Source organism: Musa acuminata, chromosome BXJ1-6 (assembly GCF_036884655.1).
Source record: "Musa acuminata AAA Group cultivar baxijiao chromosome BXJ1-6, Cavendish_Baxijiao_AAA, whole genome shotgun sequence".
Lineage (NCBI taxonomy): Eukaryota > Viridiplantae > Streptophyta > Magnoliopsida > Zingiberales > Musaceae > Musa > Musa acuminata.
The window spans coordinates 3,556,842-3,581,581 of NC_088332.1; the positions used below are offsets into that span (position 1 = coordinate 3,556,842).

General features: G+C 40.3%; 5 protein-coding genes across 8 annotated transcripts; 2 read left to right on the forward strand and 3 right to left on the reverse strand.

Annotated features, from left to right (window-relative positions):
- Positions 1–458: 458 nt before the first annotated feature.
- Positions 459–7,895, reverse strand: LOC108953012 (uncharacterized). Of its 3 annotated transcripts, XR_010513960.1 has the most exons (9): positions 7,415–7,895; positions 7,241–7,314; positions 7,013–7,151; positions 5,168–5,260; positions 4,974–5,096; positions 4,501–4,760; positions 1,823–2,090; positions 1,408–1,509; positions 461–1,227 (listed from the first exon to the last, which is right to left on the reverse strand). XR_010513960.1 is itself a non-coding variant. In XM_065186066.1 (7 exons), exons 1-7 carry the CDS (start codon positions 7,590–7,592, stop codon positions 1,980–1,982), a joined length of 978 nt encoding a protein of 325 aa, XP_065042138.1. In that variant the 5' UTR covers positions 7,593–7,895; the 3' UTR covers positions 1,592–1,979. The 3 variants fall into 3 exon arrangements, 1 of the variants encoding a protein (XP_065042138.1); XR_010513959.1 differs by having other exon boundaries at positions 459–1,509; XM_065186066.1 differs by lacking the exons at positions 461–1,227; positions 1,408–1,509 and having other exon boundaries at positions 1,592–2,090.
- Positions 7,896–9,186: 1,291 nt separating this feature from the next.
- On the forward strand, positions 9,187–10,509 carry LOC135677629 (cell number regulator 1-like). The gene is made up of 4 exons (XM_065189993.1): positions 9,187–9,714; positions 9,806–9,877; positions 9,986–10,195; positions 10,283–10,509. The coding sequence occupies exons 1-4, from the start codon at positions 9,537–9,539 to the stop codon at positions 10,369–10,371; spliced, it is 549 nt and encodes a 182-aa protein (XP_065046065.1). The 5' UTR covers positions 9,187–9,536; the 3' UTR covers positions 10,372–10,509.
- Positions 10,510–10,981: 472 nt separating this feature from the next.
- On the forward strand, positions 10,982–15,771 carry LOC103986726 (uncharacterized). 2 transcript variants are annotated; one of them, XM_009404819.3, is made up of 5 exons: positions 10,982–11,141; positions 11,263–11,360; positions 12,328–12,427; positions 14,783–14,965; positions 15,458–15,771. In XM_009404819.3, exons 1-5 carry the CDS (start codon positions 11,085–11,087, stop codon positions 15,578–15,580), a joined length of 561 nt encoding a protein of 186 aa, XP_009403094.1. In that variant the 5' UTR covers positions 10,982–11,084; the 3' UTR covers positions 15,581–15,771. The 2 variants fall into 2 exon arrangements, with proteins under 2 accessions (XP_009403094.1, XP_009403095.1); XM_009404820.3 differs by having other exon boundaries at positions 11,015–11,146.
- A 1,608-nt stretch (positions 15,772–17,379) lies between these two features.
- Positions 17,380–18,427, reverse strand: LOC135675680 (ethylene-responsive transcription factor ERF109-like). Its single transcript, XM_065186069.1, has one exon. It carries the CDS (start codon positions 18,328–18,330, stop codon positions 17,662–17,664), a length of 669 nt encoding a protein of 222 aa, XP_065042141.1. The 5' UTR covers positions 18,331–18,427; the 3' UTR covers positions 17,380–17,661.
- A 994-nt stretch (positions 18,428–19,421) lies between these two features.
- Positions 19,422–23,165, reverse strand: LOC135675681 (transmembrane emp24 domain-containing protein p24delta4-like). The gene is made up of 4 exons (XM_065186070.1): positions 22,901–23,165; positions 19,950–20,159; positions 19,771–19,847; positions 19,422–19,682 (listed from the first exon to the last, which is right to left on the reverse strand). The coding sequence occupies exons 1-4, from the start codon at positions 23,117–23,119 to the stop codon at positions 19,538–19,540; spliced, it is 651 nt and encodes a 216-aa protein (XP_065042142.1). The 5' UTR covers positions 23,120–23,165; the 3' UTR covers positions 19,422–19,537.
- Positions 23,166–24,740: the final 1,575 nt, after the last annotated feature.

Below are 24,740 nucleotides of genomic sequence, written 5' to 3' on the forward strand. Positions count from 1 at the left end.
CCCCTTAATTATCAATAATATCTTTATTTCTCATAACTCTTTAATTGGCTCAAGATATTATATCTTATGTAAATTAATTTAGAAGATGATGTCGATATAATAAATATAAAAAATTATTTCTCATCTCATTCTTTTTTATTTTTGATAGAAGGTTCGTTGTACCGTACCACATCGACTTTCGATCCAAGCTTGGTACGGTACAATACCGATGTACCGAACGGTACATCAAGGCGTACCGAACGATACACCCTAGTATACCGAATAATTTTATACTTTTTCAATTGTAACAGTATCCACATACCGATAACCTATCGGATCGATACGTACCGCCCAATACGGACGATACGCTTCGGTACGACAGACCTTGTTTGATAGTCTCATTTGGTTATTTACCTTTTTTTTTCCATCGTTATTTACGATTCAGAGAAGAAAAAAAAAATTGTATGGAATGAATTGGAAGAATATGTTGAAATTAAATAAAGTTAAAAATATTTACATTGTGAGGTATCTTAAGAATATTTAAAAAAAAATAAACAAAAAATTATAAATAGTAAAACTGAGGTTATAAAATTGAATTTTGATAAAAGAATGATACCAAGATTTTGATGGAGGATCACTCGCGGCTCCTCCGCGAACCCCATCGGCCACCAGCTTGTGAACCCCCACGAGCTCTCAAGCTTCTCCCTAAGCCATGGCTCCGTCGCGTCCCCGCCCACTGCGTCCTTGCCCCAGAAGTACGGGTGGATGAACACCAGCCCCTCGACGCTCGCGCCGCTGACTATGCCGTCCGCGCCGGCCGGCGTGCGCGGCCACCCATCTGAGGGCCGCCATGGAGTCGTCGTCGTCTGCGGGGAGCGGGTGCTCGGGCGCGAGGCGGTAGTCCAACGTCACGGCAAGCACGCCGGCGCGGGCCACGAGGGAGTGGACAAAGTCGTGGTGGGTCGAGGAGAAGGGCGAGCCGATGACGAAGCCGCCGCCATGCATGTAGATGAATGAGGATGGGCAGCTTCTGCTTCTCCTCCTCCTTTTTCATGTACGTCCCAGCAAAGCTCGGGACGACGAGGCAGGTGGCGAGGTCGATGACGACGTCCTTGGAGGTGACGCCGAAGAGGCAGGCGTTTGACGCAGGCCACCCTTGCTCAGGTAGAGGAAAGGGGAGAAGCCGTTGCCCGTACCCATCGGAAAACGAGGGCGTGGCGTCGTTTCATGCCTTCGGCCCTTGTCAAACTGAGAGTGAGAGTGAGAGCGAGAGAGCACACAGTACATGATTTTATTAACAGATTCTAACTAACAACGATAATAATCCATTACTACAATGGAATTAAATCCTCATGAAAGCACATAATATCGTTGGATAACACATCTTACAAGAGAAATTAACATTGATATAACTCAAATATGACATACCTTGAAGGAAGGAAGGAAGGAACATGAGCCGGTTTAGGTGGGGAATACAGCTAGACCAAGCCCGGGTCTAGAATTCTAAATAAGATTCACATATCAGAAGACCTACAGCTCCTCAATAAGGAGTGAATCAGCACATTGACAAGGGCAACATAACTATATTTATGGAGCCTATCAAGCAGGAAGATGCAACATAAATCAAGTTTAACCCATGCCAAGTTGTCAATATACAAATAATGAGCAAAGGATACGTCTAAGCATTTAAACTTGTCATCGTCACATGCCAATTTCTAATGTTAATCAACCGATGTATGACGGCAACAGTGAATCCAAATGTTTTGCAACCTAAACTTGGAAAGGAATTTGATGCCTCTGACAATTTACAAGGGCATAAAGAATGCATGAAAGAAAACCTTACTGTCATATTGAAAAATCGCCGGCAACAGGATGAAACAACAGCCAGATAATTTTAATGCCATTGTAAATGGATGGAGGCAGGCAGTCTGTTTATCATGTGATGTGGCTCTGAACCCTTTTCTGGAAGTTCTGCTGCAGCATTTAGGAGAACGTAATGTTTATGCACCCACAACACCTGAAATCCATGGCACAACGACAGGGGCATTGGAATGAACGGTCCTGTATGACTCTGAATACTTGCCTTTAAAGTTCACCCGAGGTTCTTCAGCCTGCATTTGACAAAATAAGTAGCTTGCTCATTAGGGGAAAAGTAAAAGGAAGGTACAAATGTCAGCTGAAGGATCTTTCGCAAAACATGCATCATAAATAGGCATGTTAAATGAAAAAGCCAGACAAACTCAGATATTTGATTTGGTCTTATCCAGATCGATTGGTTTGATTAAGTTCAGAAAATTAGGACCCAAACAACTTCAAGTTCAGTTTGGTTCTTAGTTCAAATATATTATCCTAAACCAAATTAAAATGACAATTTAAAGAAAGTGAAAAGTGGGAGTCTTGGATCAGAGTTCGAGTTATGGAATAACAGCCACTGGATTCACACTAAGAGAATACAGACACCAGTCTCTCCCTAGAACGTGTACTGCAGGAGCCTATATATATAGAGCTCATAGAAAAATATATTTTATTCTCATAAATATATCACGATACCCTTTATTCTTATGAATCTTATGCACATATGATAGAATAGATGAACCTCACTCCTGACTTGACTCAACCCTTCCATTTTTTATTGATATTGTTCGACCATATTAAAGTACTTGACAAATTTAAACATTGTTCAATGATATCAATTTCAACATCCTAATCTCCATGATGCTAGCTTTTGCACATGTTTTCTAACTGTCCAATATTTGAAAATATGAAACAAAGTTGAAGTTCTCAACTATAACATAATAGTTAACAATATTTAAAACAGAAACAAACCAGTGAAATATGGTTGACATTGAGTTCAGTTTTTTCCTACATTTGGTTTCAAATAGAATTATATAAGACTGCTTCGGTTTGGAAAATGCACCATGTACATTAATAAAAAATAGGTCAACTAAATAAGAAGAATCTCAAATCTTCAATCAAATTGTAGGTTATTCTTACCTGCGGTGACCTGTACTACAAACTATGACACCTAATTTTTACCAGGCTAGAACCAATCGTTTGTTTTGTGTTTGGAAAAGAGATTGACCTCAATCCTTCTCTTATTTCTTGCATGCTGATATTCAGAGCACAGAGTGTATCCATTCTCTATCCTTTTTCTTTTGGAAAAAAAAAAAATCATCCTTGACAGTATGGTTGGTTCAGCTTAAGTTGTTGTGAAGAGTCCAATATTAGTGAAAAGACAGGTCTTCCAAAGCAAAACGAAAGATTTGATGTAAAACGTATGAGAAGTCTGGTTAAAAGATGAAAACTAGAATAAAAAGTGGCTCGAGTATTAATTTACTCAGTTGCACATTTACTGTATACTAAAGAAAAAAAGAAGTAAAGAAGATTATGGTCTTGAGGTTTTTACAAAACCATATGATAGAAGACTTATCTCCACAAAGATAATATGCAAATTAGTAATAGTATGTATATTCTACTGAGAGAAAAAAAGTTGAAAGAAAATTTTTGTGATACCATTGACTAGTCTTGTGAGGGATATCAGTGATAATGTGTATAGTGTACAAGTCATTACCCATCCCACAAGAACTTGACAAATATGGTATTAAAACATTAAGAACCCCTCATGTATTGCCTACATTTGGGACCTAAAAAAGTGACAGAGAACTCTGGATGGTGCAAGGAGTGCAGATCTGAAGGAGATTGTGATAGAAACTAGTTAGTCACATGTCATGGAAATTTATTGGTTGGTTAGAAGTAGAAAACCAATGTAGATTCTTAGATATCAAATCTTGACAAAGATATTAATCTTTGACTGGAGGGGATTATGACAATACTCTCACATCAAGAGGATAAGAATGATTAAAATGGCAGAGAGTAAGCAATTGGCTTATTACAATATACTTGGACTAAGCATTTGAATACATGGTTAAACATAGTTATTTTATGGAAGTAACTAGAGTAGCAAGGACATTCAATGAATACTACTTGACATTGCTCAATCATGTTTCATGTGACGTCCAGTGTAAGCGTAATAAGTAAATGACCATCAGTAACGTACTGCATATATAACATTCTAATATGAATTTACAGGTTATACAGGTGCATAAACTCTCCATGACATTAGGGGGTCTAAAGCATGGAAAAACACTAATCATCAATGAACAATAGGCATGGGTTGTTTAACAAAAGTTGCGTAAAAAAAATCCAATAAGCATGCAATAGTAAATAGCCAATGACATCTTACATCTCAGATATAGACAAAATTCCCATTTTTTTTATTTCCCAAACCTTAAAAAGCTTTGTAATGTTGAACTACATTCCTATCTGGTGTATACCATGGCATAACTTTGGTATTTATTTTATCTTATATCCTTAAGAAATGATTCCTCTTCGGATTCAACTGTCGAACTAACTCAAAACAGCAAGAAGTGAGACAAGTTTACATTTTAGTGGAGGAGGAAAAATATGAAGTTCTTCAACAAATTACAGTGGCTAATACAGTAGAAACTAATCATGCTTTACCTGCTTTAGCCAGCACTCTTGATGTTTGTGTTCGTATATATCAGGTGAATAGCACCCATACTCTGATGGACAGTAAACCCATATGTTGCACTTCATTTGCCCTGGCTTTGCACGATTGGCCTGGTCTAAGCAAGCCTGACAACAATCAGCAGCACTTTCTTTATGGTGGGTAAGACCCCATCTAACAGCAGTCCCATCGTAATCAGTATGAGGCTCAGCATGGCATTCCGGAGGCAGTGGTCGACCAGGGATAATCTCTTCTGCAGGAAGGAGCATCTCAAATTAGATGCACTTAAATGCAATATGAAACAATAGTCTATACAGCAAAACTTGAAAGCAGTGTATGACTACTATCAGCTCATCAAATTTTGCAGAATTTACTACAGAATAGCACAAGCAGATGGCCAACAAAGCTGAAGATAACTGCAAAGGGAAACAAATTACAAATGATTTTAGAAAGCAATCAATATTACCAGGATCCTGCTCATTTTCAGGTTTATCATTGTGTTCACTGTTGACAACATCAGCTGGCGTCCAGAGTCCAATCTCTTCCATTAATATTGGCCATTTAGACTCCAATGCTCGTTTCAACATCTCTACAAACAGCAATTATATAATTTAGAAACAATTATATGAAGTGCATTGGCATCCAAAAGAGACAACATACTTGCTTCTTGATAAGGGATACTTGAATTTGATTTTGTACGTGTTGCCCGTTTAACCTCTTCAAGTTTCTCAACACGCCATAATTCTGCTGCATCTGCTTATAGTGTCTGTGTTAAACTAAAATCATGTGTGAAACATAGACTAGCATTATTTAAAAGTCTCTGAGCTAAATTGTATATTCGGATATATCACTAGTGGTCATGCATAGTTCTTCAACAAGCTAGTCTAACCTAGGCAGTACAAGAAACTAACATTTAGGATAATCTTTGACATTCTTCCATTCTCAGGTAATATGGTCGAATATGTTTCCTTTATGTCTCATGTACAAGAAAAGTTCATGTCTCATGTAGGAAGAAATTAAGAATATTTAGAAGAAGCAAACAATCAGATTAAGTGTAGCACAGCCACAATTCCCCAATGATTAGTTGAATGAGGAGATGCCAGTGAGAGCACAATGAAGGAAAACAAGTGCATATTTGATTCTAATCAAATATGACTAGATCTGCATTACTATGCTACACAGACAAGAAAATCTCTCACAAAATTCAAATTTTTAGACCCATATCACTGTGTGTTTCTACACGAGCAATATCACATTTAATTCTGGTAGTCTTCTAAGGGCAAACATGTAATTTACATTCAAATAACACATCTTGTATTCATTTACAAACGGGTTAGGGATCTTGGGTTTATTATTCAAGGAAAGGGGAAAATAAAGGAGATGTATCTTAAACACCTAATGCACATCGAAAGGGCCATCCGGGCATTGTGTAAATTTTGTAACCTTTAAGATCAAAAGAAAAATCATAAAACACGGATATATGTCCAGCTATATATTATGTGACAATGCTAGACAGTAAAGAAACAACATACTCAAAAAAGCAATATGTTACCAAGATAAGGATGTTAACATCGAGGTATAGAGTCACAAGGAAAACTTATAACAAAAACACATGACGTGCAATTACTGGTGGTGAAAGGGAAAATCAGTTCAGGCATCTACATGAGTTAACAATAGTTAGTGGTGCTAGGAAAGGTAAATGAAGACACAAGAAGATTATACTATAACAATTAGAAACAAATTTTATGGCCCCTCATTTTGAGCAGCAATGTATCCATCAGCAAGCTCAAAGGGATAAAATGATTCATATAATCAAATCCCAATTAGTTGCAATCTACAACTTGTTATTATAGTTGTAGTTTAAAGTCTAAACTTTCAAATACAGTGTGCATGTCCTGAGTATCCACAAGTGAACAAATAGAGAATAATGGAACCAAATCCTGGAATCACCATTACCACAATATACAATGGAAACAATTAGCTATTCTAAACAAAATAGAAATCTTGTAAGAAAACATTTAGAAAAAGAAATAGATTCCTAGAGGTATATCGGAATGCATATATTCAACAAGACAAGTGTTGCATTTGCAAGCAAATAAAGCAGCCAATTAGATAAGGTACTTTTGATTAAGTCATCAATGCCTTCACAAAACAAAACCTTCATTCCAGCATCCTCTGCATAAATAGAATGGAAAAGGGAACAACTGTCCCTTCGGTAAGGTCCAATGATGTTACTAGATTAAGAACTGTGATGTGGCACCTTACCATGTGATGTCAAACCCTAATCAAACTGAGGACTGAAACAAAATTCTGTCAGAAACTTAGGATAATTTCAGATGCAAAAACAATCAGTTTTTTTAAGCTCTTTATTTACTTTTCATTTTTTTCTTTTCATAGCTGACAGAACGATCAAGCAAGCTCTCTGTTCCAGTGAACAAGTGAATTAATCAACAATCATCAATCAAGAGTTGATCAACAACATTTAACAAACAAAAGGACGACCACCTCGTTGTTCTGTCACGTTGGTATTATTAACACTTTGCAAGCTATGCAGAATCTCATAGACCAGCTTTTGCTTCAGCGATCGTGGCAACTTCAATCCCCTCTTCGCTTCTCTGGAGAACTCCTTCGTCAGTTTTCTCACCTATTCTTATCCAGAAAGAACAGAGACGTTTCATCCATCAAAGCCGTAATCCAAAACATATAGAAGACAACTTGAACTTACGAGCTTACCGCTTTAACGAGCTCCACAGGCTCCGCTTCTCTTCGAATCTGAATCGACTCTTCTATTCTCTTGGTCTGATCCACTAGAAATTCCAGAAAACAAAAATCCGCAATAAAACGAAAGGAACCCCCAAAAATAGGTCAGAATTTAGAATCTAAACGAGAAAGGGTCCATCTATGCACCAGAGAACGGATCACTGATGACCCTAGAGGAAGAAGCAAAGAAGAAAGAGCTGTAGAACGATCGAAGCACGAGGAGCGCCGCGACGATGTTGACGCAGCAAACCATGACGGTAATCCGCTTGAAGGAGCAAAAGCGTTTGCTGCCGCCCCTCCCCCACTCCACCGCGGCCCTGGCCATCCCTCCACCTTCGCCTCCTCCGCTTCCGCCGTCGCCGCCCTCATGACATCGTCGCTCCCCCCTCTTCGACAGGCTTCGGGGGTCAGGCGATTCGGTTCTTGCTTAGTGTTCACGCAAAGAGAGGGAGATGGAGATTGGCGATCGGTGAAGCTGCAATGGGGGCGGGACCGAAGTGGGTACTAATCCGTCCCCGCCGAAGAATCTCGCCGTCCAGTGACGGGATCGCGCCTTGCTTCCAGTGGTGCGAAGAGAAAAAGCGAGAACGGTGAATGGAACCCCAAATAAGAAAAGCTGCGACGATAGCCAGAGCCGAATTAATTAGGCGGGTATAAGATAAAATAAACAAAAAGAAAGTGTTTTTTTTTTAGAATAAGCAAAAAAGAAAGTGTTTCGGAATTAAATAGGCAGGTAATAAAATAAAATAAACAAAAAGAAAGTGTTTTTTGGAATAAGCAACCAAGAAAGTGTTTCGGAATTAGATCTTATTCTTCCTGACGAGGTGGGATAATGTAATAAATAAAAGCGAAGGTATCTGCGTGGTCATATGTACGGTCGAACACAGGGTTCACTATTTATACGGGGAAGAACAAGAGCAAGTGGAACAGGGAGTGTTTTCTTCCTCGTCTCTCCATAGGAGAGGTGTTCTCTGTAGAAGATGTACAGGAAATCATCGCCCATGTGAGCCGTATACTCACCCCAGGGTTCGACGATCGGCGGGACCCGCAGCTACCTGGGCCCCGTGATCTCAATCCCAAGCCCAATCGCGGTGAAACTAGGCGGTGTCGGGAGAGCGTGTATTTGATGGGTATGAAAAGGTGTGTGGCCGTTCAGGAGAGGGTCCGTGTTCGTTGACGTATGCGACGCGGCACAAGTTACGAACATGTCTTAACTAAGTAGTGAAAGCTTTTGCGTTCCATGAGACACGAGTCGGGCGCCGAAAGTGGATCATTCAAATGCGCGTTCTAAAGCCGTACCCAAACTATTACTTGCCTCGTAATTGGAGCCGAGATGACCTCACGTGTTAGGCCATGTGGGCCCTTTCACTGCCTGCAGTCACATGGCAAAAGAACCTTTACGACTGTCTCTCATTACTCCGCTTAACCTACCTGCCTCGTAGTTGGAGGCACTGCCAGCCCCACATGTGGGGCCCTTCTCTGTAGATGGAAGCACTCTCTTTCTTGGATGATTTTTGTTTTTATCGATCTAAACAATCCAAAGGAAATAATGTGAAATAACAATAATTCGATCTATATAATTATCACAATGTTTCTACGGCTTCATCATATTTTATTTCACATATGCTGGATATGTTATCATTTCTTTTGTTCCCACTTGGGGTTGCTTCATGAATCAATTTCCTAAAGAGTAATTGCAGTGTCATCGTCACATCGACAGCCACGTTTTAGCTTAAACACCAACTCTCTCTTTACTTTTACGAGCAGATGACGCCTTCCTTAGTTGCAGTAATCTATTCGAGTCTTGTTTCTAAAGAAATATAGAAGCAACACCAAAACTTCCATGAAGCAACACCAACTACTGCTTAGTTGTTGTTCCTTTGTATAATATGAAGAGCTCAGTCAGAGCTGTTTCCAAAGCGCACCTTCTTCCACACCAAGCTGTACCTCCTTATTCAAAGGGATTTAGATCTCCGAGATCGAAAAAAGAAGAACAGGAAAGCCATTTCAAACTGGGTCGAACTTCCACAGGAAGTTTCATGTAGAGGTTGGCCAGTGATGAGCTGTTTGTATTCTGATTCCAGAATAAATGTTTACCGTCAATGAAAGCTTGGAAAGAAGTGCACAGAATAGGTGATGGGTACCGGAAACCAATAAGGTAATGGGGTTTGAGCGCTTCCGTCAGAGCGCCCATGTGCTTGCTTCTGGGTGCAAGAGTACTTAGAAGCTGTTCCCAGCTCTCTCAGCCTCTCCAAGATCGAGCTACGAGATGTATCCCTCGCACTCCCCTCATCTCCATGACAAATATGGCATGACGATCCCCGTGCCGGTGCCACCGGAAAGCCACAGCTCCCCTTACACCCCTGCAGCCATGCCCGGGCGAGCCCGCGGCAGCATCACTCCATGGTCGACCGGTCTCTGCCACTGCATGGATGATCCAGGAAACTGTAAGAATACATATCCATCTTGTATCTGTTTGCTTCGGGTTCCATCTTTCGAGTTCCTCACTGCGGTCTCTTTCTTCTGTGTCTTCTCCAGGTCTGGTCACATGCTTATGCCCTTGCATCACTTTCGGACAGATAGCTGATATTGTTGATGAAGGCACTTGCTGTAAGATCTCATTCTTTCTACACTACTCCCTCTAATTTGAGCCTCTAAACGAAGAAGAAACGAGAGAGAATGAAAACGTTGATGCTGCTCTGCTCTCTGCGTGCACAGCTTGTGTAGCGAGTGGGGCGGTGTACGGGCTGCTCTGCCTCACCGGCATGGCGTGCTTGTACTCCTGCTTCTACCGTTCCAGAATGAGAGGACAACACGACCTGGAGGAGGGTCCTGTTCCCGACTGCCTCATCCATTGCTGCTGTGAGCCCTGTGCTCTGTGCCAGGAGTACCGCGAGCTCAGGAACAGGGGCTTCGACATGGGTATCGGTGAGTATTGCCTGCCCCTTCGCACCGCAGTCTTCTCTGCAGCATCGTCGATCGACTAACTCGTGTGTTTGTGTGCTGTGTGTGAAGGATGGAGAGGGAACATGGAGAGGCAGAGGCGTGGAGTCATGCTTGCTCCTGTCATGGGAGCTCCTGCAATTGGTGGCATGAGAAGATGAATGCAAACTTCGTCAACGTTTTGAGTTTATTGCCATGTATCTCTTTTTCTTATGATATGTATGAGGTTCACGAAGCAATAAGGACACGGAACATTGGCGAATATGGTGATGGATGTTCTTCTCTGATCATACAACAATATAAATCAATCGACGTAGTAGCATAATATAACATCAGATGAAATATACACACATAATTATTTCCTAACGCAGATAGGGTTATCGAACATGTAAAGGATGATGCTGCACTCTATACGTAATATGAATTATTGGGGATTGAATGTGGTTTGTATGTCACTTATCACAACATAGCAAAAAATAGAGATCGTCAATCGACATGGTTGGCATGTGTGAACGATACATAAAAATAGTAACTAATCCGATCCGAAATTGTTCGAATTCGATCCGATTTCCCCCAATGCTTAAACCCGACCCGACGTGGATTGGACTAAGGGGAACATTTCTTGATCGGACCACGACGGACGAATCATCACCGCTCCTGTTGCTTGTGTGACTTAACGAACGATTGAGATGCGGGAGCGGAGTGACTATTTCTAAGTACCTTTGGAGAGGATCCTTCAGTACAAGAGACTTCGAGTCCAAACCCGCTCGAGCCCTCTTTTGTACTACTATTACTCTGCTCCGATGGCTAAGCCCATTGTTGCGTGAGTCGAAATCCACAAGCGAGAGCAAGGAGGAGGAGGAAGAGGAGGAGAATGGCTCCTCTCGCACCCAAGACCGGGGACGCAGTCTTTGCCAGCGTCGATCGCGTGGTAAGGTCGATTCAACCCTCAAGAAATTGCGGTCAAATTGAAAACCCTAACCGGCGATTATTGTTGCCCTAATTCTTCTGTGCCTGTTCCGTTGATGTGGTGTCGACGATGATCTTGGCAGAATGCGGAGCTGTTCACCCTGACGTACGGGGCGATGGTGCGGCAGCTCCTCACGGATCTGGAGGAGGTCGATGAGGTCAACAAGCAGCTCGATCAGATGTATGAGAATGTCTTCCCCTTCCTTCCACCCTCGTCTTGATCTTGTTTGCTTTGCCTTCCGTCTTCATGAGGGAAATCTGCGAATGAACTTGGCGATCTTGTGAACTTTAATCTTCGATCACAAGATCTACCTTTGGTTGTTATAGGTATTTGTTGGTAGGTGGAAAGCTCGACTCAAGAATCGATGTCTCGTGCGTCGGTTGTTGATTCTTGTTCGCTGCATTAACGTGCAGTGTAGTTTGGTGGGTCAATTTTTCTGTCGGTTCCTCCCTCTTCTTCGTTCGTCTCTCTACTGTCCTCCACCATCGTCATCTCTCTTCAATCGTTATTCTTCTCCCTCTTCTGTTAATGCAGTGGCCTTATCTGAAACCAATAGCTTTAGGGCATATAAGTGGTATGAAATAATTTTAATTGGAAGCTGCAATAGTCGCTTAGAGGTCATCGATCTTGATGATCTATGATCATTTGTAGCAAAACTAAAATTTAATATGTTACACAAACACAAGTTATGACCCGAAAAGAGCATCTAATTAAGATACCAAAGACGAGGAGGGGAAAAATTGAATAGAATTTGGGAAATTATGTTTGAGCCTATGAGGTACAAGGAATTAACCTATTAGAAGAGGTAGAGAGAACCAAAATTTGCTGTGTACTAAGACCAAACTTTGTCGTGTAATTTGTTTCTTTTTTAGAAGATAGCTCATGTACACAACCGTTCTTGCGTCATACTGCCCCATTAGTAGGTAGACCAACTGATTTGCTTAACAGATATGATCTATAATCTGTCAGTGATTGTCCAGCCTGATATTCTCTGACTCCCAAATGAATTTATGCTAGTTCTGGTTCTAAACTAAATCCTCTTTAGATTTTTCTTTATTGGAATCAAGTCATATTTATCTTAACCTCCTATTTGTTAATATTGTATTTGATGCATTTCTCATGTCTCAAATTATTGCATGTTGTGCAGGGGATACAACATTGGAGTCCGGTTGATTGATGAATTCCTAGCCAAGTCCAATGTATCTAGATGTGTTGACTTCAAGGAGACAGCTGATGTAATTGCAAAGGTGCTTCTTTTAGTTTTATTCTTACTTTTTGTACATGCTTCAATATTTAAATGACAGCTATAACCCATAGATCAATCAATGATGCAGATTATGTCAGCTCTTAAAATTCTGATTTTTTTTGTTAATGATCAATAGATATTCAATATCTAATGTACCCGAGCTTCAACTTGATGCAACCACAGTTGATTGCTGAAGTAATATATCAGTCTTTCCACAATTCCACTCTAGAGTTTTGCCACCCCTGGCTTTTTCAGAATATATTTATCACCAATTCTTTTGACAAGGGTAAATCATTCTTGCACAAAGTCATTTTAGATGTACATTAAATGCTTACATGACCTAAGTTGTCAAGTTATTAAAAGATCAGTCCAAGGCACACACTGTTAACATTCTCAAAGGATATTTACTTACTTCCTTTCTCCTTCTGTATTTTCATCTTTCCCAGCACTGTCAATGGATTTTTATATCAATTTTCTGTCTTCAAGTCAGTACCCTTTTGAAATATCCGATATCTGTCTAACTATTCCAAAAATTATTTGGATTAGATGACCTGTTGTGATGATTTCATACTAAAAAGTAGTAATCTGTCCATGCATGTAAGCATCCACATAAGCCCATGAATGTGTATATAATCCGTATGTACATGTTAACATATATAAACAGGAGTGAGTAATAGATGTTGGTCTGTATGCATAGCCAAGCATGGGTATCTTGTTTCTCTTGTGTGAAAGTTATGCTTATAGGGCCTTTCATGAATCTGCATTTACTTCTTGTCCCTTTAGCTGAAAATGTAGTTCTTATTGGTCTATAGGATGTTATTACAACTTCTCTTATTGTTGCAGATGAAGAAAATCAACAATTTCTTAGATTTTGTTTTGTTGAAGGTTTGATAATTTGCCTAACAATTTCTTGGATTTGGAACAAAATAATGTTTAGTGACACCTTTTTCGACACCCAACTTGACACAATCACTGAAACCGTAGAGAAACACATAAGAAATGAGTTATAGGTTACTATGTCCCTCTAAACCATGAAAATTGAAAATTAGCAAATATGTCCACACAGTTGGCTCTGTTAGTACACATCTTGTCAAATCATGGTTAAATAGACTTGAATTAAGCTCAAATGGGATAATTAAAAATGGTAAAATAAAGTTGCCCTTGGACTTATGACAGTGTATCTAAAAAGGTAACAAACTTCCACTTGGAGGGAACAACGCCAACGACAGCTAACTGGTTTTCAGGAGCATTTGTGAAAGATCCATACCACCCAATTGGAGGAGAGATCTCAAACAAACCAGGAAAATTTTTGAAATGATTTTGACCATTTTGATCACATACTTCCCCATCACTGATTGATCATTTCTGTTACATGTAATTGAATCTAAAACCAAGTTGAGAGAGCACTACGATTTGCAATCATACATAAAGAAAAACCATCAGATGTTGGGTAAAGATTCGTACATACTCTCGTAAAAGAATTTATTAGCTACTTAAAGTGCTTATATGTAGCATCTCTCTCAAAAACCTCTAATCTATCATAAATACCTCTTTTAGGGGCATTGTGAAAACATATGTTTGTTTCTTCAGATATATTGCTGAAATTTGTTTTTAGTTTATCTTTTGTTGGGTTCCATATGTATGTAATGAATATGGCACTGGGTTCCAAAAGAAATGAACTTATTTTGTTTCATGAAGAAATGTCATTGAGCTATTAGTTACATCAAGAATGAGAGTACTTGTTAGTAATCAACTTTAGATGAAACTGTATGCCATCCATTGTACTCGGTGCTATTTTACTAAATAGTTAATAAATAATAACTTGGCTTACCTAACAAGCAACCTAGAGTGACTGAGCTTGAGTCCCAATGTGGTCAACACACATATGCAGATAAAACATAATGACTATGTTAAAAGATTTACTTAGTTATTTGTAAGTATTTGCATTTTTGCAGTCCTAAGGTGCATTTTTGTTTGTGTAAAGTTCATCTTTTGCCACAAGCAAAACTATTGTCAACAATTCATTGTTTCCGAGTACTTGAGTCGGCTACATGGATTCTTCTCCACCTTTATTTCTGATAGAAGTAATATCATTCTTTGATTCGAGAGTTATCAAATCCTTTTTCTTGTTTCTTACAAAAACTTCTTTAACTGTGCTCCTGTTGGCCCCACTTTTTTTTTTTATCGGGTCAGCTTGCTTTGTGAGCACATTTTTTGAGAGGTTATATTTTGCCACGTTGCATAGTCACTTCTTTGTTTAGTTGTTTGTTCCTTTTCCAGCATATCCACCTTTACTAATATGATCTGCAACATTTCATGAGTTATCTGATTTAGATTTTAAATTTTCCTGAACCAGGTTGGTTTCAAAATGTTCTTAGGGATCACTGCATCAGTTACCAGTTGGGATGCTGAAGGAACAAGTTTCAGCCTTGTTCTGGAGGATAATCCCTTGGTAGACTTTGTTGAGCTTCCGGATACTTGCCAAGGTCTTCATTACTGCAATATCTTGAGTGGAGTTTTACGAGGAGCACTGGAGATGGTTGGTTGTCCGTTTCTTATTCACTTCTCTTGTTGCAACTCCTTTTAATTGGATATTACTTGATCGTGACCCACAGGAAACTTCCTTATTAGCATGATCCTAGATATTCTTTCGTAGGGACGTACACAAAACTGATTTTGCATCCCCACAAAATATCTTTCTACTAGATACATCATGCTACATAAATAGTTTTCCACCATCAAGTATTGGCCACAAGTAATTTTGCTATGTGCTAAGATGAGTTTTATCATCCTGTTCCTTCTTATTTACTTCTCTTGTTTTAAACTTCTTTTAATTAGATATTATATGATCATGACCCACATGCAACTTCCTCATTAACATGATCCTCGAAATTCTTTCACAGGGCTGCACGCATAAAACTGATTTTGCATTTGGCATAAAGTATCTTTGACTCCTAAGTAGTATTCCGCCATCAGCTATCAACTGCAAACAATTTGCTATATGGTAAAAATGAGTTTTTGCTTGTTTCAGGTGTCGATGAAGACTGAAGTCACTTGGGTTCGGGATATGCTGCATGGGGACGATGCATATGAGCTCAGGGTGAAACTTTTGAAACAAGTGCCTGAGGAGTACCCTTATAAAGATGACGAGTAAAATGGATATGCTACGGCAATGATTCGAGTAAAGACCTTCTGTTTTGTTTTGCTCTCGTGAGATTATCTTGCTTTACTGAAAGAGCCATGTTACTCTATATACCAACATATTGCTTAGTCTCTTTGACTTATTTTAAGTTTCCTCCATCCGAAAAATTAACCGTCCATTTGGAAAGATGAACGGTTGACATATTTTGCAGGCTTTTGATCTGTTTATTGCCTCTCCAATAGAAATGCTATTTTAGGGATGTGCGAATGAGGTCGTCAAATAAAGTATCCGAACCGAATGGAACGTAATATAGTCACGTACTCTGTGTGTGTAATATATATATATATATATATCACGTGTTGTATGTGTTGTATGGTTGTAAATGTGATAGGCGTATATAAGATGTAATATGTGTCTGGCGTATTAATTCCGTGAGAGATCGAATCATACCTATACAGCTGTGTAGAAACGAAGAGGTTTTCTCATCCTTCTTTGCTGCTGCCAGTATATGTTCGGCCCCGGCGGGTTTCATAGTGAGGTGGTACTCTTGTAAATAGCGAAGCAATTTTCCGTTGCCAGCTGGTGGGTCTCATGGAGTCGATCATCCATCCACTCCATCCGAGTGGATCTCTAAGATATGTGTACCAACTAATTGTTATTTAGAACGTATGAGTCTTATATCTTAAAAATTATATTGATATCTTTATAATTATAAAAATAAAATATCTAAGTTCATTTATCCTAACGATATTAGTTTTATCGATCGAAATATAAAAATAAATATTAAAAAAATAATTTTAACGTTTGGTGATAGACGACATCGCTAGCATCACTACCAATATAGTTGTCTAACCACGTTTGATAATGATAAGATCTACTCTCATCGTAATACCACATACCTTCATGAGGAGTGCGTTGTTGACCTCATTGACACTTGCCCCACATTGCTCTGCATTTGCATCAAAGTTGTTATAGTGGCAACTGCGTTGATGTTGATGCAAATGGTGGTGGTCGCTATGACGTCTACAGTGAAGATGGTGATCGCCTCATCGCTAACCCCTTAGGTGGATCCCAGCCTCGACTCGTACATGAGGTTGTTGGAGCTCTTATTGCTCCCCCACAGCTGCGTTAGTTCCGACATCACCTCTCGTTGAGCAACTCTCTCAACGCTCTGCATTTGCGTCGACATCAACACAGATGCAACACCGACACAGATGCAGAGCGATATTGCTTTACATTTGTGTTGACGCTGTTGTCGAGTGGCACTACTCTATATCTGCATCGACATTGATGCAAATACCAAGAGGTTCTTTCACTGCTCGATAATTACATTAACACCAATGTAGATGCAAAGCGATAAAAGGGCAACTTGGTAAGTGGTGGTGCCGAAACTAACGTGGCAACGAGGGGAGCAACAAGAGCTCTAACAACCATAATATTGGGTCGAGGTTGGAATCCACCCAATGGGTCAGCAGCGAGGCAACTACCATCTTCACCATAGATTCCACGACGACCACCACCATATTTGTTGATGCCAACATAGTTATCGCTTAGTAACTGCATTAGCATCGACGCAGATACAAAGCGCGTGCGGGGGTAGGTGGCGATTAGGTCTGCGGTATGCTCCTCGTAAAGGCAAGTGGCGTCACGATAAGATCGAACCTTATCGTCGTTAGAGGTGACCATACAACTACCTCGACACTAGCGATGCTACCATCCTTCACCATCGATATCGTCTATCATCGAATATTAAAATAATATTTTTACTTTCTATTTTCATATTTTCATCAATAAAATTAATATCATTAAAATAAATAAAACTAAATATTTCACTTTCATATAATGTCAATAGAAAGTATAGATACTAACTACAATAGTATCTAATTAGCCCTCGTCATCACCATCCATATATTAGTGACGCTTGGCGCCGCTCACTGACGCGGCCAAACTCCGAGTCAGACTCAACGCGAATGAAACTCACCCGCCATCCCCTTATCCGCCCTGCCTAAAACAATCCCACGATTCTATTACATGTAACGAAAAGACAAGAAATTGCTTCGAACGACAGAACAATATATTTGCACAGCTCATAACTAAAAACCAAAGCTGAGCTCCGCATCATCCTGTAGCTCGGCCCACAAATCCATCAACTCCTGCCCCAAATGTTGGTCCGTTTCGTCCTCTTCCCATTGCATTCCAAACTGCTGTTCCTGTAGGTGAATCGTGGAAGACAGCGAGACGGGTTGGGTAGTCACCAGAGGTTGCTCCTCCTGGATCGGGAAATTGAGCTTCGCCCGCGGCCCGCGGAACTCGATGGCGGCCGCATCGTAGGCCCGCGCCGCCGCCTCCGCCGTGTCGAACGTCCCCAGCCACTTACGCACCGCCCGCCTCGGGTCCCGGATCTCCGCCGCCCACTTTCCCCACGGTCGCTGCCGCACGCCCCGGTACTTGTTCTCCTTCTTCTCCCCCCTCCTCTTCCTCCTCATCACCTTCCTCCTGCCTTCGCCGCTGCCCTCCGACACCACCGGAGCCGGCGGACCCGCATCTCCATCCGCAGCGAAGACGAAGGAGTCGCAGCCCAGGCATCCGCCGATGCCGCAGATCCCACAGGCGGCTGCCTGCGGGAGCTCGGGTGGGTTGCCGCCAACGACGCGGAGCAATGCGGCGACCATCGTGTAATGCTCCTGCTCGCGGGAGACGGGGCAATAGGATGAAAGGAAGGACGGCTTACGTTCATTACGACTCCGCAGGTTTGCGACCATCGTAGTGCGTTGATGGAGATCGGGGTGCAGCTGCTATGGGAGTGTAATATGTAGTTGTTGAGGAGTTGCAGGAAGACGAGGCTTGGGTAGTCGCGATGTGGGCGATATATAAAGGATCTGTGGAACGTGGGGTCGCGCCAGCTGAGGATCACGCGGGGTCGATACGGTGGCAGGTGTGCACGTGGGTAAAGCGTTTGTTTGGCGGCTTTCACCACGTGGAGGACGCGACGGAGACGCAGGCGCTAGCGTCAGAAAAATGGATGGATGACGTCATTAGGATGCGGGAAAAAGCCACGACCGAGTCGGAACTCGGGAGGCTTCACGGTTGGACTCGGTCAGACACAGCAAGGATGACACGGTTTCGGGTCGGACTTGGTTTTGATATCAAATCTATACCCGTTATCTACGGATTTCGGACTCGTACATATCTAAATAAGCCCCAAAATTCCAGATTGGGTTTCGGATTCGATACCTTTCCTTGGGACATGTACTACTTACTCTAAGAACACAAAAGCAGCACAATTGAATGCCACGATGACATGTTTACATTATAGATTTAGATAAATTAATTATCATTAAATTATAGTTTAATTATCACTAATTGTGCGATTTTTGATCGATGGGTACGAGATTGACCAATTAATAACGGCTGACATGGACTTTGACTGGTATACTACGGTTGACATGGCAGCCACGCGAGAATCCTGCGGTTTCCACGCTTTTCCGAGGACAAAAGTCGCCGCCTGTGTGAATACGCCACTAGACGCGACCCGATTCGTCGTCGGCTACGAGTCAAAGCCGCAAATCTATTATTGCCAGCTCAGCTTTGGAAAGGGCGGATTGACCGACCAAATGGAATCAGGCCAGAATCATTCATGGATCCGATCCAGTCTCAAAAGCGAGCACCGATATCAGTCGATCTGATTCCCTATATATATTCATGTAAAATCCAAAATTAGATGTTGTGTTCTAACCTGCAAATCTGAGTAATAAAATTGCAAGAAGCTTAAGTTCAATCCAGATGTTGGATGCCACATTTTCCATGTAGACAACCTCATGTTAACATTTCATACTGTCGGAAAAAGAAGAACTACTCGAAATGTTGTCACTTGCTGCAAAACTAAGTTGTAATCCATATTAGACAGCATTGTTTGAAGTCCATCCATATCTTGATAAGAATTGCAGAGTAAGAGTACACAAACATAACCTAGATAAGTTTCTTTTTCTGGAAGTAACTCTTCAGGTGCCACAACTGCAAGATGGAGACTACAATGCAAACCCCAAGGGACATGATACTATACCATGCAACCCTTGAGTTGGTCCGCTCACTCACCTCCCTCATCTCAGCTTCCCTGAAAGAAAGAAAAAGGAAAAAAATCACAAATTATCTGAGCAGATTGCAATCCATAGTTTGCATGGAACCACAGCTTTTTTAAGTACCTGGACTTGAGATAAAGCAAATTATCATGGATTGCCTGCACAGCTGCTTCTAATTTTGTCAGCTCTAGCTCGACACCCTAAATTTAGCAAATTTTTGTCACAGAGATAATGCATCTCGACTTGGAATTGAACATAATCGAATCAGGTGGACGAGGTAATTTATATTTACAAGTGCTCACCTCAATCTTTTCTTTTTTCGCAACAGAATCCCAGTCCTTTGCTGCAATTCCAACCTTCCAGTCAAGGCTAACACTCGTGTCTACTCCTTTGTCACCGCTATCTATCCAGAAACAAGCCAGGTAGTTGCCAGCCTCAGTAGTTGTGAACGCAAACTGACCTGCTGTAACATGTTCTTTGTGATGAAGCGTATTTCCATAAGGTGATGTGACCTGCACAAGAGCAACTCACTGAACAACGGTCCAAATATACGTCAGACTACCAGTATTACGAGTAATATATACAATTTCTGAGGCCTCCCTTGATCCCAACTTCTTGGTTGTGTTAATCAAGGACAAAATAAGGAGGGTTGATAAGCTCCGATCTACAAGGAATAGCAGCAAGTGGGATCATGTGAGAATAATATTGGTCCTTGGATATGAACTCCTTTTCCATTGTTTCAGTTTTGCTTGAATCTGAGAAGAAGACAGAAGTCAAAGGATTCTTGGAATGTGAATCCTTTTCAATGTGTTTCTTTGTTGCTTGAATCTGAATAGAAGACAGAAGCCTACCTCCTAATTCTTAACATCCCATATTCCCATGTCATCCCCTCCCCATGACAATTAATGTGGGCCCCATGGTTCCACATAAAAAATTAATAGCTCCAAACATTCAAACAACCATTTCATCTACAATTCAGAGCTTTGAGTCTCAGACAGTGAAGTTAGCTTATCATGCCATGATGGTGGATGCCGTGAGATAGATCACCGAATAAGTGCATATTCATCAAAAGAGAATAGCAATGATGTATGGATACTTCGACTGCTTGCAGTGACTATATCTGCTACATCTCAAATATGACGCAAGATACTTCTTGGGTACACGTTGAATAATTCCTTGCTGCAACCAACTTCTATTAAATAACCATAGGGGAAAATGGGATAGTTCTACTAAGATTGGTATATTTCAGCCCCCCCAAAGAAAAGACCATTATTCTGATCCATATATACCCTCTAGATATTTGAATGGTGACTAAACTAATCACAATCGCATCTATCCTTTGGGTACTTAGGTATTCTTAAGTAACTTTTCTGCATCTTTAAAGGATCATTATTACAGAAAAGGATACGTAATGCAAACAAAGAATGGTAACAAATGTAAAGATACTGCTAACAGAAGATAACACTGCTCTAAGTTCAATATTCAACTTCAGTTGAAATTTACAGCTTGCCAACAATGATAAAAGGCAATAATATCTACAAATATACTGTCAACCAACAAGGAGATTAAGTGCTCTAGGGAGATTATTTTCTGGCTAAAGAAAATATCTTCATGCAGGTGAGCATATTGACTCCAATGAGTCTAACCACATTAGCATAGCCTCAGTAATAGAATGAAGCTAGCTATTCATAATGCAAAAAAGAGGAACCTTAGGTTCAATGAAGTATATCTTAGCAAACTTCTTAAGGTTCAATCTATTTAACAAATGAAGAAACTCATTATTCTGTGTGCAACACATAATAGGAATGGAATTATAGGAGTGTTATAAGATGCAGTGCGTTAGAGATAGCTCCAATTGCATATGAGCGAAGCGAAGACAATCTGTGGAGCTGGGACATATGCCACAAAAACATTTTAGTCGCTAGTTCGAAAAGGTTAGTGGATGAGAGAAGGGAACATCATCTATGGACCTAAGACATGCCACAGAAACCTTGTAGTCCACAAATAAGGAAAGGTAAGCAGATTAAACTTCAAGATTTCAGGGGGAAGAGAGAGAGAGAGAGAGGGAGAGAGAGAGAGAGAGTACAATCCAAAAAACAAAGGTAGATATAATAAGCATGTAGGCCTTGATAAAGATAAACTAAGGGAAAGATCATGTAGCCAACTCAAGTAGTTGGAAACAAAATCTTTTGCCATAGTTGGAAGATATCTATGAAAAGATTCCTAACTAAACTCTAACCACTTTCTAAAACTATACATATCATTTATGGAGTTATATTTTTGTGCTTAAGCTTGGAAGGTGACAACACCAAAGTACTTCTGTAATGGATGATAACATCGAGTAGTATTATAGGTTAATCAACTAGGGGCGATGCATGAATGTTTGAATCAAGCAAAAAAGTCAGTTGCTGTGAGTGTTTAAGACTGCCTTCATCTAGTTCTCCCACCCTGTATGCACGATAAAGGCTACATATATATATCTAACCCTCCTTTTTTTCTAAATGCAAAGTGAAAAGGTCACTCTCTGTATATATGAACAGCCCTAAGATATTCATTTTTGGGAACCTTGTCCATTGGGCTGTGCTCGGCTTCATCCATGCCCAGGTGCACCAAATGCATATATCTTCTTCGAACCCTAACCACACATTCTTATATCTTCAAGCAAATTAAACATGTAATTTGCCAAAAAGTAGACAAGAAATACTTTACGATTCATTATAAGTTAAATTCTACTAATTTGGCATACATGTTAGCCTATGAAATTTTCCTCAATGAAACATTTAATGAACCCAGCATGTGCACCAACCTTGCTATCGAACAATTTACAGGTTGCAGCCATAATTTGATGTTTTATTCCAGTTTTCCTGAGCTGAACCCAAAAGTTGATGCAAAGAAGGGCTCAGCATACTCCAGCTATTCTCCTTCACCCTTTACATGCTCACGGTTTCCACGACTGTAACAAGTTCAACCAAACCCTAGAAACTCAAAATCCAAACTTTAAGAGATCAAAAGTCAAATCTTCTGGATCTGTTTCGAGCGATCTAAAAGCCATTTCCATCTCCTTCACTCTGGTATTCTAATAAGACCTCAATCATCTCATATATCATTCCTTATTGATGAGAAAGAAACTCCAATCTAACAGATCAAAAAGATCGACCTCGATAGAAACCTAAGTTTCAAGTCGAATCCCAAGCTCTTATTCTCAATCAAGAACCAAACAGAACAATAGATCTGAAGTATTAGAGGAGCGGACCTTGGCGGCGATGGTGGGGAGGCCACCCTCGGCGTGGCCCTCATGGACGACGGCGTAGTCGGCGAGCACCACCACGTTGGGTTGTATCTCCTCCGAGACGCACTTGGTGCCGGAAGCCGGCAGGTTCAGCCACACCCCGGCCGCCCCCGGCGCCACCATCAGCAGTAGCAGCGGCAGCAGCACGGCGAGCCGCAGGAGCACCGCGCTGCGCCGCCTCATCTCGACCTCCCTTCTCCCCCAACTCAGGTTCTCCCCTTTCTTGTCTTAAAAGCAGAGTATTATTATATGACGACTCATTCAAGTGCTGTCGGACCAAAACACCAGTGTTCGAATTACTACGTAAATATTGTAATAAATAAAAATGGTAAAAAATAAAGAAAATAACCCCCAAAAAAGAGGAATTTGTTCGGATAAGAAATGTGATTAGGGCAAAATTTTATTTTTCCCTTCAACTTGGCATGCAGATAATTAAAAAATATTTCTCTAATTATTTTCATAGGTAAGAAACCTTTGCTTAGTATAATTTTTTCTCCCTCTTTTATCCCAACTCTTATATTATGCTTGAACGAAGAGATCAATATCAAAACTTCCAGAGTTCAAAGATCTTAGTTGGTCGAGCTCTATTTTGACCCCTTAAGAGCTTCACCTCGATACTTAAATACTACTTCGATAATTTAACTCTAATTCGACTTATTGACATCACAAGTCGGATCAACACGCTTTCATTTCGGGCATAGATCTAATTGTGTCGCCCCTAACGTCTAATTTAACTACTAACTTTGGAGATAATAAATAAAAATTATTTTATAAAATTTGATAAATTAATTTTATTTTATAGAATCTTATTTTAAGATCTGATTATTTTTCATATAAAATGTATGTAAGATTCAAATAGTATATAAATCAATATTCTCTTCGCTAATATATATAAAACCTTTATTTGATGGTAGTGTACCTGATTCACTTATTTTAGCTTAAAATTTTGAATTTCAATTCTGCAAGTTAACACTTAAGCCACCAACTCACTCATCAAAAATTTAGAACTATAAATCAACAGTGACATCTTGCAAGTTGTAACCATTTAATTATTTTGTTTAAGTAGAAATGTTGAGCAAGAATGACTCATTCTGCGCCTCAATCTTTTAGGTGGTCATAATCCAAGAAAGAGTACACAACTGGATATCCTCCTGTAAGAAAGATCTGAAACATAATTTATTGGCTAAACATTCCCTAGGAAGAACAACTTAAAGAAGAAACTATCAAACAAAGATATGTGAAGTTCTACTCATATTACTATAAAAGACACTGTTGGCCTTCTAAATGTTATCCCTAATTATAGTTTTATGTCTCCAAGGAGAGGCTCCCAATTATTACATATACATTTATGTATGTATGTTGGAGGTTGCTTTGGCAACTCTTATTCTATGCTTCTGCATGAGTTTGATGGTGGGAAGAGAATGGAGGTTGGCGGTCTTGTTGTTGACAGTTTCCAGGCTGATCTCGGAAGCTATATATTCTGCTATAAGTTTCATTCCAATGCCTCCTAAACAAAGATCAGCTATGTGTTCTTCAAGCTTGCAAGGCATTGACCACAGTTTAGGGTGTGTAACATCTGCAATATGTATTGAGCAAGTTGATACTTTCCATTACAAAGCCCAAACCATGCACGTAGAGACAGGTCATAGGTCTTGCACGGACCACGAGGAGTACCCAAGTCAATGAAGAGGAATATGTTTTGGGTGATTGTTAAACCCCCAACTTGATGTTAACCATGCAACAGAGCATTCATGTCTTGGTTGACTTGAAATGGAGCCATTAAACATTGCAACGATAAGAAGTT

Excerpts from the sequence above, each read along its gene's own strand:
- LOC108953012 (XM_065186066.1), bottom strand. The coding sequence starts at position 7,592 with ATGGCCAGGGCCGCGGTGGAGTGGGGGAGGGGCGGCAGCAAACGCTTT. Across the intron at positions 5,097-5,167 it reads TATCCCTTATCAAGAAGCAA|AGATGTTGAAACGAGCATTG; the intron begins GTATGTTGTCTC and ends TGCTGTTTGTAG. Across the intron at positions 2,091-4,500 it reads AAGAGTGCTGGCTAAAGCAG|GCTGAAGAACCTCGGGTGAA; the intron begins GTAAAGCATGAT and ends TGTCAAATGCAG.
- LOC135677629 (XM_065189993.1), top strand. The coding sequence starts at position 9,537 with ATGTATCCCTCGCACTCCCCTCATCTCCATGACAAATATGGCATGACG. Across the intron at positions 9,878-9,985 it reads TGTTGATGAAGGCACTTGCT|CTTGTGTAGCGAGTGGGGCG; the intron begins GTAAGATCTCAT and ends CTGCGTGCACAG. Across the intron at positions 10,196-10,282 it reads GGGCTTCGACATGGGTATCG|GATGGAGAGGGAACATGGAG; the intron begins GTGAGTATTGCC and ends CTGTGTGTGAAG.
- LOC103986726 (XM_009404819.3), top strand. The coding sequence starts at position 11,085 with ATGGCTCCTCTCGCACCCAAGACCGGGGACGCAGTCTTTGCCAGCGTC. Across the intron at positions 11,361-12,327 it reads AACAAGCAGCTCGATCAGAT|GGGATACAACATTGGAGTCC; the intron begins GTATGAGAATGT and ends CATGTTGTGCAG. Across the intron at positions 14,966-15,457 it reads TACGAGGAGCACTGGAGATG|GTGTCGATGAAGACTGAAGT; the intron begins GTTGGTTGTCCG and ends TGCTTGTTTCAG.
- LOC135675680 (XM_065186069.1), bottom strand. The coding sequence starts at position 18,330 with ATGGTCGCAAACCTGCGGAGTCGTAATGAACGTAAGCCGTCCTTCCTT.
- LOC135675681 (XM_065186070.1), bottom strand. The coding sequence starts at position 23,119 with ATGAGGCGGCGCAGCGCGGTGCTCCTGCGGCTCGCCGTGCTGCTGCCG. Across the intron at positions 19,848-19,949 it reads CGAAAAAAGAAAAGATTGAG|GGTGTCGAGCTAGAGCTGAC; the intron begins GTGAGCACTTGT and ends TGCTAAATTTAG. Across the intron at positions 19,683-19,770 it reads TTGCTTTATCTCAAGTCCAG|GGAAGCTGAGATGAGGGAGG; the intron begins GTACTTAAAAAA and ends TCTTTCTTTCAG.